General features: G+C 41.4%; 1 protein-coding gene across 1 annotated transcript in view; it reads right to left on the bottom strand.

Moving 5' to 3' along the window:
- pmfbp1 (polyamine modulated factor 1 binding protein 1) overlaps positions 1 to 12,673 on the bottom strand; it is a 549,552-nt gene that overhangs the window by 175,697 nt on the left and 361,182 nt on the right. Inside the window, exons 20-22 of the mRNA XM_078400784.1 lie at positions 10,751 to 10,834; positions 8,029 to 8,196; positions 3,143 to 3,226 (exon numbers count right to left, since the gene is read on the bottom strand). Coding sequence (XP_078256910.1) covers positions 3,143 to 3,226; positions 8,029 to 8,196; positions 10,751 to 10,834 — 336 coding nt within the window. The remainder of the gene's footprint in view (positions 1 to 3,142; positions 3,227 to 8,028; positions 8,197 to 10,750; positions 10,835 to 12,673) is intronic.

Here is a 12,673-nt window from a genome sequence, read left to right as displayed (position 1 = left end):
ATGGATAGAAAATTGGTTGACAGACAGAAAGCAAAGAGTGGGGATAAATGGGTCCCTTTCAGAATGGCAGGCAGTAACTAGTGGGGTACCGCAAGGCTCGGTGCTGGGATCGCAGCTATTTACAATATACATTAATGACTTGGATGAAGGGATTAAAAGTACCATTAGCAAATTTGCAGATGATACAAAGCTGGGTGGTAGTGTGAACTGTGAGGAAGATGCTATGAGGTTGCAGGGTGACTTGGACAGGTTGTGTGAGTGGGCAGATGCATGGCAGATGCAGTTTAATGTGGATAAGTGTGAGGTTATCCACTTTGGTGGTAAGAATAGGAAGTCAGAATATTATCTGAATGGTGTCAAGTTAGGAACAGGGGACGTACAACGAGATCTGGGTGTCCTAATACATCAGTCACTGAAAGGAAGCATGCAGGTACAGCAGGCAGTGAAGAAAGCCAATGGAATGTTGGCCTTCATAACAAGAGGAGTTGAGTATAGGAGCAAAGAGTCCTTCTGCAGTTGTACAGGGCCCTAGTGAGCCCGCACCTGGAGTACTGTGTGCAGTTTTGGTCTCCAAATTTGAGGAAGGATATTCTTGCTATTGAGGGCGTAGGTTTACTAGGTTAATTCCCGGAATGGCGGGACTATCATATGTTGAAAGACCGGAGCGACTAGGTTTGTATACACTGGAATTTAGAAGGATGAGAGGAGATCTTATCGAAACGTATAAGATTATTAAGGGGTTGGACACGTTAGAGGCAGGAAACATGTTCCCAATGTTGGGGGAGTCCAGAACAAGGGGCCACAGTTTAAGAATAAGGGGTAGGCCATTTAGAACTGAGATGCGGAAAAACTTTTTCAGTCAGAGAGTTGTGAATCTGTGGAATTCTCTGCCTCAGAAGGCAGTGGAGGCCAATTCTCTGAATGTATTCAAGAGAGAGCTGGATAGAGCTCTTAAGGATAGCGGAGTCAGGGGGTATGGGGAGAAGGCAGGAACGGGGTACTGATTGAGAATGATCAGCCATGATCACATTGAATGGCGGTGCTGGCTCGAAGGGCCGAATGGCCTCCTCCTGCACCTATTGTCTATTGTCTAATGTCAATTGCAGAAATGGTCAGACATTCTTCAACACAAGTCATCTTTTTCATAATGTTCGTACCACTAAGCATCACCATTCTTGTCTGGTCAAAAAATAATTATAAATTGGTCAGATGCATGTTTTTTTTTTAGAAACAGGCCCTTGGGAAATATTGAGCTTTCCAAATGTGGTTTAGTTATGATTGAATGAATGAATAATGAATAATTGAATAAACAAATAAATAAATGAAGTCATCAAGGTACAACACGGCATAAAGCTTTTACGGTCTGTCAGTTCTAGAACCCATCACTTCACTAAAAAAAATACATAGAATTTTCTGGCAAATCTGCAGAGTGATGATAATATTGCAGATTTAATTGCATTGCATTGTTTAGAAAAGTAAACATTGCTTTGAAACTGAGATCAAACAATGAATTATAATTTTGCAATCATCAGTATCTAAGGTATATTTAAGCTTTTGTTTTGGATAGTAAACCTCTGACACAAGTGAAGCGGCAAAGTATATTTGCATTGGACAGGTTGACATGGACCTGGAAATAGGTTATGTAAGTACAGAACAAGGAGATATGTCTTATGGAATTTCTCTTCAGTGCAACAAGTTGGCACATTTCAGACTTGCGGATTTGTAGCAAACATTTGAATGAAAACGTGGCGAGTTTTTCACATAAACATTTCAATAAGATCACCCTTCACTCCTCTGAACTTCAAAGAACATCATTTATTTGGCCAATTGTGATAAGGACAAACCTCTCCTTCCTCAAATTAACCAAGTGAAGCATTTAGACAGCTAACATTTTTGTATTTTGTTTACAAAAAAACCTGGATTGTTCTGCATTTCTCTGTTAGACAACAAACAAAGGTTGGAGCACTTGCTTCATATTTGCTCGTCTGCAATTTTCCTTCCCCTAACATTTCCCATATTAAACTCCACTTGCCAAATTTTCATTATTCACTCAACCTATCCATATCTCTTGACAGAGTCCAAATATCCTCATCATAATATGTCAACCTATCTACGTTTGTATCATGGGTAAAATTGGATGCCTTTCACTTTGCCCTTCTCTGAGCTATTAATATAAATCATAAATAATTGTGGGCCAAGTACTTATCCTTGAACAAGAAATAAACTTGTGGAAGAACTCAGTGAATCAAACAGCATCTATAGAAGCAAAGGGATGATCAATGTTTCGGGTCAAGACCCTGCACCAGATCCCGTGGTTTTCCACTAGTTATGTCTTTCCAGCCTGAAATAAAAGACCCATTTATTCCAATTCTCTGTGTGACATCCATTCTTCAATCCATGCCGTCACATTTCAGCCAATATAATTATCTTGTACATCAGGCTTTTATCTGGCACTTGACCTTCTGGGAGTTGATTGATCATCCAACCGCGGGAGACTGCGGACTTAACATTTCGGAGCTGGCGATCCCTTTGCCAGGGATCGACCTCGGAAGCTCTAACTGCGTGGGCTTGCGGACTTTAACAACGTGGAGCTCGCGTCCCTGGTTAGAGACGGATTTCGGGAGTTCCATGCTGTGGGAGCTTTGACCGCCCCGATCACGGGAGCTTCGACTGCCCTGATCGTGGGAGCTTTGATCGTCCCAATATGGGAGCTTCGATCGCCGGCTGTGGGAGCTTCAATCGGATGGTTCGACTCCCCTGACCGCGGGAGAAAAGGCAGGAAAGAAGATAAAACTTTATTGCCTTCTATCACAGTGGGGAATGTGGAGGAGCCACTGTGGTGGATGTTTATGTCAAATTTTTATGTAGTTGTGTGTCTTGTTCCTTTTTTGGTATGACTGTATGGCAAACCAAATTCCTCGTAGGTTGCAAAACATATTTGGCTAATAAATTACGATTATGATTATCTTTAGGGGTTTGGCAGGGGATTTCCCAAAGTTTAATTTTGTCATTTGTTTCGGTTTCTTTGCCAATCTCATGCTACTTAGGAAAGAACTACAAATTGCCCGAATCATTAATCCTTCAAAAAATCTGAAATGCGAATACCAGAGGCAGTCTAGAGAAATAACTGTTACGCACTTACTTCCTCCTTTGCATCTCTCAAGTTTTCTTCTGCATTTTTAAAATCTGATTTCAGATTAAAAATAGTTTGATCCTTGTTGTGAACCTGCCACATAAAAACAATTTCGGACATTTTCTTTAAATGTTGATTTCATTCAGAGTTGTTGATTTGTAGCAAAAGTTTGAATGATATCTTTTTGCACCTTGCATTCCTGTTAGAATCATGCAAACATCAAGCATTGTGGTTCGTGCTTGGTGAATCTTCTTACCAGATTCATTTTTCCTTTACAGTTTCCCTCATTAAACTCCACTTGCATTAAGGATGTATATCCTGTTGCAGAGTACAAATATCCTCATCACAATATGCCCTCTTTCATAGTTTTGTATCATGGCTATACTTGGATACATTGCACTCTTCCCCTTCGCTAGCATTAATATAAAAGATGTGTGGAGCTTCAAACACATGTATTCGGGATACTCAAAAATGACTAAGAAAAGTAGAAGAATCAAGAACCTTCTAATCTATGTATAGGAAAAAAATCTGCAGATGCTGGTTAAAATCGAAGGGAGACACAAAATGCTGGAGTAATTCAGCAGGTCAGGCAGCATCTCGGGAGAAAAGGAATTGGTGACGTTTCGGGTCGAGACCCTTCTTCAGACTGATGTCAGGGGAGGGGGCGGGACAAAGATAGGATGTAGTCGGAGACAGGAAGACTGGTGGGAGAACTGGGAAGTGTAGAGAGGGAAAGCTGGGACTATCTGAAGTTAGAGGTCAATGTTCATACCGCTGGGGTGTAAACTACGCAAGCGAAATATGAGGTGCTGTTTCTCCAACTTGGGCTGGGCCTCACTCTGACAATGGAGGAGGCCCAGGACAGAAAGGTCAGATTGGGAATGGGAGGGGGAGTTGAAGTGCTGAGCCATCAGGAGATCAGGTAGGTTAAGTCGGACTGAGCGGAGGTGTTCAGCGAAACAATCGCCAAGCCTGCGCTTGGTCTCACCGATGTAGAGAAGAGGACACCTGGAACAGCGGATACAGTAGATGAGGTTGGAGGAGGTGCAGGTGAACCACTATTCTATTCTATGTCTATTGAGCTGATCAGCCTATTAAACTGAGCTGATCAAACTTTCCGAATAACCTTACAGTCAAAAACATGTACACTTCTTTCCAAAAAAAAACTTCCAATGAATATTTGATCAGTTTTCTTTTCCTCTTGATAAAGCATTATTTTGAATTCTATTTGAAATAGTTTATCCGGGCTTCCACCGGTAGCAGCAGTTCCATGTGGCTAACAGGTGATGATCATTTTGCTGCCAGATTCTCGAAGATCAGTGAGGGAGAGCAAACTTCTAAAGATTTTCTAGAACTTAGGCCAGGATGTTTACCATAGCTGAACATTCACTAGGTTAACTTGAAACAAATGAAGTGAGCCTGAAGATTTCAGAGGCTGGAAAGAGAGGGATGTTTAAGAAAATGTCCATCTTATTTGATAAGGTTGCACATGGTAGGCTGCTCTGGAAGGTTAGATCGAATGGGATACAGGGAGAGCTAGCTAACTGGATACAGAAGATAGACACAAAATGCTCGAGTAACTCAGCGGGATAGGCAGCATCTTTGGCGAAAAGGAATGGGTGACGTTCGGGGCGAGACTCTTCTTCACACTGAGAATCAGGGGAAGGGGAGACTAGAGATATGGTAGTGTAAGGTATGAAAACGACAGAGCAAAGCAGACGATGATCAAGGAAATGTAGAATGGTACATTGTTACAACTGGATACAGAATTGGCTTCATGAAAGGAGCAGAAAGTGGTGGTGAAAGGTTATTTTTCGGACTGGAGGCCTGTGACAAGTGATGTGCCTCAGGGATCGATGCTGGGCTTATTGTGTATGTGGTTTATATCAGCGATTTGGATGAAAATATGCAAGGCATGATTAGAAAGTTTGCAGATGGCACTAAAGTAGGAGGTATCATAGACAGCGAAGATCGTTATCAAAAATTAAAGCAGTATCTCGACCATCTTAGGCAAGTGGGCTGAGGGATGGCTAATGAGTTTAATGTGGATATGTGTGAGGTGTAGCATTTTGGGAAGTCAACCAGGGAAGTAGGCACTTGGAGAGTGTTATATAGCAAAGGAATCAAGGAGTGCACCCTGCTGTAGGAAGAATGACATTAAGTTGGAAAGAGTGCAGAGAAGATTTACGAGGATGTTGCCACGACTTGCCAGGGCCTGAGTTGAGCTCCAGGGAAAGGTTGGGGATGCTCAGACTTTATTCCTTGGAGTGCAGGAAGCTGAGGTGATCTTATAGAGGTATATAAGATTGTGAGGCAAATAGAATGAATGCATGGAGTCTTTTACCCAGTGTAGGGAAATCAATAACTAAAGGACACATGTTTACGGTGAGAGGGAAAAGATTTAATAGGTTATAAATGAGATTTAAAAGAAATCTGAGGGGAATCCTTTTCCAGCCGAGAGTGATGGGTATGTGGTATAAGCTGCCGGAAGAGGTAGTTGAGGCAGGTACTATAACAAAATTAAAAATGCACTCAAGGTTGGCAGAGGAGCGGCAGGTGAAGGAGCGAGTGCGGGGGATTGGCTGAAGAAGTTAAAGCCTTGGTGAGTTTTCAAGAGCGGGTTATTTAAAAAATGGTCACTAAATCTGTAAATGATCTAATTAGTTAAGTGAACAGCAAATAAAAGTAGGGCTTGCTCCAGGGGAAGTGGCTTGTTGGGGAGAAGTGCCTTGATGAGTAAAGTGGGAGTCTACGGTGAGGAGGCTACACTTGATCGAAATTTAAGATTTGGGATTTTTTGTCCACTGAAGAAATGACAGGCAAGTTGGTGCAGTGTGTTTCCTGCAGGATGTGGGAAGTCAGGGACACGGCTGGTGCTTCTAGAAACTACACCTGCAGAAATTGTGTCCAGGTGCAGCTCCTGAATGAACGTGTTGGGGAACTGGAGAAGCAGCTGGATGACCTCAGAGCCATTCGGGGAAACGAGAGTTTCCTGGACACGACCTTCATTGAGGTTGTCACACCAAGGATACTAGAGGAGCGAAGGTGGGTGACTGTGGGAAAGAGGAGTAAAGATGGAGTGCAGGAGACCCTTGTGGCTGTACCTAATGAAAACAGGTATACCCTCCTGGGAGCTGTCGGGGGCAGACGACACTTCCAGTCCGAGCGGCGGACAGGTCGGTGGCTCCAATCCTAGTGATGAGACTCGACCGGCGAGACCGACGTCGGGCAGAGCCATAGTGGTGGGTGGCTCCATTGTCAGAGTGAGGCCCAGTGCAAATTGGAGGAACAGCACCTCATATTTTGCTTGGGTAGTTTACACCCCAGTGGTATGAACTTTGACTTCTCTAACTTCAGATAGTCCTTGCTTTCCCTTCTATTTCCACCCCCTTCCCAGTTCTCCCACTAGTCTTCCTGTCTCTGACTACATTCAATCTTTGGCCCGCCCCCTCCCCTGACATCAGTTTGAAGGGTCTCGACCCGAAACGTCACCCATTCCTTCTCTCCCGAGATGCTGCCTGACCCGCTGAGTTACTCCAGCATTTTGCGGCTACCTTCACAAATGCATATGTTAGCCTGAACATTTTCATTACTATTAAGGAACCAACTATTGTCAAGATTATCAAAATAATACTTTTTATGCAATATTATTGAAGCAGATTTAATTAGTTTTATTGCTGTTTGAGAGATACTGCTGTGTAAATCTGCATTCCATTTTTGGCAATAGTTCAAAATAATTAATTGACTTTAAAGTGCTTTGAAACATCTTGAAGACATAAAAGATGCATTAAAAAGCATCATCTTGTCAGAATATTCCAAAGTGACCTGTACAATGGCCGAGAAATTTGCTTGCAGCACCCTAATTCCTCAGGATTACTAAAAAGTTTGTGATTTTATATTACTAAAACGTCACCTCAGTGTCATTTCCTCAGAGCTTTTGAATTAATCCAGATTTATTAACTTTTACTAGAAACATTAATGTCATGATTCAACAGAAGCAGAAAAGCAGTGGAATTATAAGCTGTAAGCCACATGCCAGATGCCAAATTTTACACTTTTTGGGGAGCAATGATTTTAATGCTAATCCCTGCAACAGGAGGAAAGGAGTTGGGGCTTAGTGACCTAAATACAGGAAACTCAGCATCCAGGTGCCCTTCGCCATTTTAATGACCAGCAGATATCTGTACGGCCGACTGTCATCATGACATGCAGGATACTTAATTAACTTTTGTAAAATCATTTGCACAGAATCAATTGGAATACAATTTTAAATGTACAGCTGCTGTGCATAATTCATAGACGTCATAAACCTGGTGGTAAAGAAGGTATGTTTCACAAAGCATGTGCTTTTCTGTATACCCCTCAATGGCTTGGAAAAACAGATATGCTTCCTCTCATAGAAATGTTTGAGTTCATCAACTCTGATCACAATCACTCCCTCACCCTGTTCACAGCTTTCTGGATCACAGGCTCTTTGTTGGTCCAACACTGACTCAACCTGGCACACTGTCTCTCCTCTTTGCAGATTTGATGTGTGTGTGTGTCTCTCTCTCTCTCTCTCTTTTTCTTTATATATTTTGCGTATTGCAGTGACAATCACGGCCTCCTGATCGTTGTATTCCTCCCTTTCCTACCTATTTATGAGTTTCTTCACTTCATCTCACAACCAATGCCTAACAGTTAATAAACAGCCCCATCTTGGCTTCCCACTGCTGAGCCAGTAAGTCCCGTTTGCTAGCAGCCAAGTAAGAACGTATTGTTTGGCAGAACCTCATGAGCCTATGTTGCTGTGTTCTTCAATTGATTTTATCTACTCATCTTCCCTGGAGACATGGGAGCAATGACTATACTGATGTTACTTGTCGATTCTCTAATTACAAACAAAATTGTGATACCTCTTGTTGAGATGCTTTGTATTTCTCCCTTAGGACAGTCAAATCTATGTCTAGCTTCTGCTTCTCCAAAGTAATGTGAGAGATTTGATGTGCACATTGTATCGATTCTTCTGTTACAGCTTCTAGCTCTTTCTTCACTTTTTCCAGATTATCTTCTTTGCGCAACAGCTGTGAAGAATAAATATTATTTTCATATTATAAACCATAACACTTACTCTAACTATCAAGTAAATGGAAATATAACATAGCTGCTGTAGCAGCAACACAATATTCCTATTGGGGTATATTTTAGATTGTGTTTAGATCTTGAACCTATTCTCCATTATCTGCACTGCTTCAGTGCTTTAACTGTGGATTGGTGTGCATTTGCATGATTAAAGAGCTGAAGGTGTCAAGATTATTTGGTTCAGACAAACCTAAATACAGGTGCAGACTAAAATCAGTGAAATGGATCTTTTTTTCCTATATATTTGCTGAAGTAGCATATAAGTTACAAGTGCTACCAACATGTTTAAAAAATCTTTGCAATGCTCAACATTTCAAATCTAAGGAGAATGTTATGTAGGGAAATCTAAATGTCTTACTTAATTAACTATTCCTCTCACATACAGACTTTGATGAAAGGTTCTTTCAACAGTAATTCTATGCGCTCTCTCAGTAACCTATTTAAAGGGGCATCATCACCTCATGAGATTACAAGCTTTAATGATGCATCACCAATTATGTAAATGCTGTATTTTTTTCTTTCTATTGGTAAACAATTGAACTGATGAGCTCACTACTATTATGATAAATCATTGTTGCTTAATTGCAGTAAAGTTAACTGCCAGCTCTTTTCCTCTTCTGTTATGATAAATTACCTTCTTCGTGTTTTGGCATAAAGAAGTGATTGCCAAATTAACTCTTCATTAAATCCAATGCTAACAACATAATAAGGTTTGATGTACTATTTTGTTGTCTTTATCTGATACTGAAGTATCAAAGGAATACTTTAAACATGCAATATTTCCATGAAGATCCGTTAACAAGAATTACAAGAATAAAGAAGAATTGTTTTAACATCATCCTTGAATATTCCAATATTAACATAGTTTTAGCCTTTGAGCTAAATTGATATAAATGCCCCAAATGTAACTGAACACACACGAGATGAACAGGACAGGTTTGGATTAGATATCTATTTTATACCAAGCTGGATTTTATGTTCCATAGAGAACAAATTTCAAACAATTTTAAACAATTTTCAAATTCAAAGACATACAACATCTTCAAACATTTTTGTTTGTTGAATACAGTTTGTTTGATTATAGTTATATTTTCATGCTGACTATCATGCCTGTAACCTAGGTACGGACACATTCCTAAGAAGGTAGCTTTTAACAAGCAGTTATATTTTGCTTGTATAACTAAAACTGTGCTTTATTTCATGTGTTATCTCATGTGTACTTTATCTCAACAATTTTGGTGTATATTATGCCAAATGGCTGAAAGTACAATCTTAGTTTTATACTGCAACTTAAACAATTGTTTCTTGCAATTCTGTAAGCACATTTGAAATGTTCTTTTTTAATGGATATAATTCTTTCCTATATTTCCACCCATTTACCATGATTTAATAAAAAAATATAAACCACAGGTCTTCTTCAGATGCAAGTGCATACAATGTCTGAAGAAGGGTCTCGCCCCGAAACGTCACCCATTCCTTCTTTCCAGAGATGCTGCCTCTCACTGTTACTTCAGCCTTTTGTGTCTATCTTCTATACAACTCTTTCAACTGATTGTAAGGACATGACTTGAAATAACTTGTGAAATCCAAACCCAATTAGTGGACAACCTGCATTCACTTCAGAATTTAAGAAACAGTTGGACAGGTACATGGATAGGACGTTTGGAGGGATATGGACCAAGCACATGTAGGTAGGGCTAGTGTAGCTGGGACATGTTGGCTGGTGTGGGCATGTAGGGCCAAAAGGGCCTGTTACCACACTGTATCACTCTATGACTCTATAAGGTAGTCCCATTATTTAGCAATGTTTAGTTTAGTTTAATTTAGAAATACAGTGCGGAAACATGCCCTTCGGCCCACCGAGTCAGCACCGATCAACAATCCCTGCACATTAACACTATCCAACATGCACTAGGGACAGTTTTACATTTATAATAACCCATTAACCTACAAACCTGTACGCCATTGTGTGGGAGGAGTGTGGGAGGAAACCAAAGATCTCGGGAAAAACCCACACGGTCATGGGGAAAACGTACAAACTCCACACAGACAGCACCCGTAGTCGGGATCGAACCCGGGTCTCCGGTGGTGCAAGTGCTGCAAGGCAGCAACGCTTCCGCTGGGCCACCGTGCCGCCCTGATTGATTAACGTATTGATAGAGCTAACAATTATGTACGAAGTATAGAAATGAAACACCATTGAAATAGGAGGTACTTCTAAAACATAATACTAAGACATAATTTATCAAGAATTAACTGTTGAACGTATAGATTAAACATTTAATGCCAATGAGGGGTTCTAAAATTAAAAAGGAGGGAAATGGACTGATGATGTTTCATGTTGGGACCTTTCTTCACCCTGCTGAGTTCCTCCAGCACTTTGTATTTTATGGTCAAGATTCCAGCATCTGCAGTTTCTTGCGTCTCAACATAAAACCTCCTTCAATTTAATAACGCACTGAGGAAGAAATTCAACAAATAACCAAAAACACTCACCTCAGAATAGCAGTTGCTATACTGATGTTGCAAATCCTCTCTGCAGTTCTGCAACATAGACGCCTTCTCTTCTCTGCTTAAAACCTGCAGAACATTCGTTCAAATAGTTTAATTCAATATCAAAGGGAATTAGACTAATTTAATTTGCATATAACCAGGCTGACAAATCACCCAAATCATTTTTAAAATGCACAGGATTGAAGACTATTGATCTTTATCTATATGCTGCATGATTTTCTTCATGTAGTGTCTTACAAAAATATGTTCTGATTTCAGCTTTGGCCTCTAGGCCAAGTTTCAGATCAGTGACTACTGCCTTTTCTCATAGCTTATAATTTAACAGTGTGGCTGTGTTTCTGTTTTAGCTTACAAATGTCTTCACGTATTAGGGCTACTTATTTGTGTGTGGAACATCTAGATAATAATGTGTACTCTGCTTGCACATTCTATTGATTTCATTTTCTGTTTTATGTAACTAATTAAACACAGTTACAGAAGCATGGGGGAAAAAAAATAATAATTCTGATTTGTCAGGGAGGAGGTAGTGGTGCGGGGGTAGGTTGTGGTACTGGTGCGGGGGTAAGTTGTGGTAATGGTGCAGAGGTAGGTTGTGGTACTGGTGCGGGGGTAGGTTGTGGTAGTGGTGCGGAGGTAGGTTGTGGTACTGGTGCGGGGGTAGGTTGTGGTAGTGGTGCGGGGGTAGGTTGTGGTAGTGGTGCGGAGGTAGGTTGTGGTACTGGTGCGGGGGTAGGTTGTGGTAGTGGTGCGGAGGTAGGTTGTGGTACTGGTGCGGGGGTAAGTTGTGGTAATGGTGCAGAGGTAGGTTGTGGTACTGGTGCGGGGGTAGGTTGTGGTATTGGTGCGGGGGTAGGTTGTGGTAGTGGTGCGGAGGTAGGTTGTGGTAGTGGTGCGGGGGTTGGTTGTGGTAGTGGGGATCGACCTTTTACATTTCAAGTCAAAGACTTGGTAAATGGAGAACTTTCACTTATTGTTTTTCAATCTACCTTTCCTTTTACCTAATAAGCTTACCTTGCGTGTATCTTCTATTGCCTTTGTGTTGGGCCAAAGCCATTGATCCTTGACAGATGGATCACATGCAGCCAGAGCCAGAACCAAAGACGGATTTATTAACTTGAAGTCACAGGAAAATTTATTGGACCTTGTGTTTATTGCCCTTCAGAATGTAATTTTCAGTGTTTACTTTGGGAGATGCACTGAAAGTGACGTCTGTGGAAATATCTGAAGCTGATGCTGCTACCAGCAGTAATAGAGTCATAGAGTGATAAAGTGTGGAAACTGGCCCTTCGGCCCAACTTGCCCACACCGGCCAACATGTCCCAGCTACACTAGTCCCACCTGCCTGGGCTTGGTCCATATCCCTCCAAATCTGTCCTATCCATGTACCTGTCTAACTGTTCCTTAAACGATGGGATAGTCCCAGCCCCAACTACCTCCTCTGGCAGCTTGTTCCATAACACATAATCGTACAAGGGGTAAGAGAGTTGTAAAAACAAGCCTGAAGGCTTTGTGTCTCAATGCAAGGAGTATACGCAATAAGGTGGATGAATTAAATGTGGAGATAGTTATTAATGATTATGATATAGTTGGGATTACGGAGACATGGCTCCAGGGTGACCAAGGCTGGGAGCTCAACATCCAGGGATATTCTATATTCAGGCGGGATAGACAGAAAGGAAAAGGAGGTGGGGTAGCATTACTGGTTAGAGAGGAGATTAAAGCAGTGGAAAGGAAGGACATTAGCTTGGAGGAAGTGGAATCGATATGGGTAGAGCTACGAAACACTAAGGGGCAGAAAACGCTAGTGGGAGTTGTGTACAGGCCACCTAACAGCAGTAGGGAGGTTGGGGATGGCATCAAGCAGGAAATTAGAAATGCATGCACTAAAGGCGCAGCAGTTATAAT

Source organism: Rhinoraja longicauda, chromosome 6 (assembly GCF_053455715.1).
Source record: "Rhinoraja longicauda isolate Sanriku21f chromosome 6, sRhiLon1.1, whole genome shotgun sequence".
Lineage (NCBI taxonomy): Eukaryota > Metazoa > Chordata > Chondrichthyes > Rajiformes > Arhynchobatidae > Rhinoraja > Rhinoraja longicauda.
The sequence above is the reverse complement of the archived record's forward strand: the minus strand, read 5'-3'. Positions and strand labels throughout refer to the sequence as shown.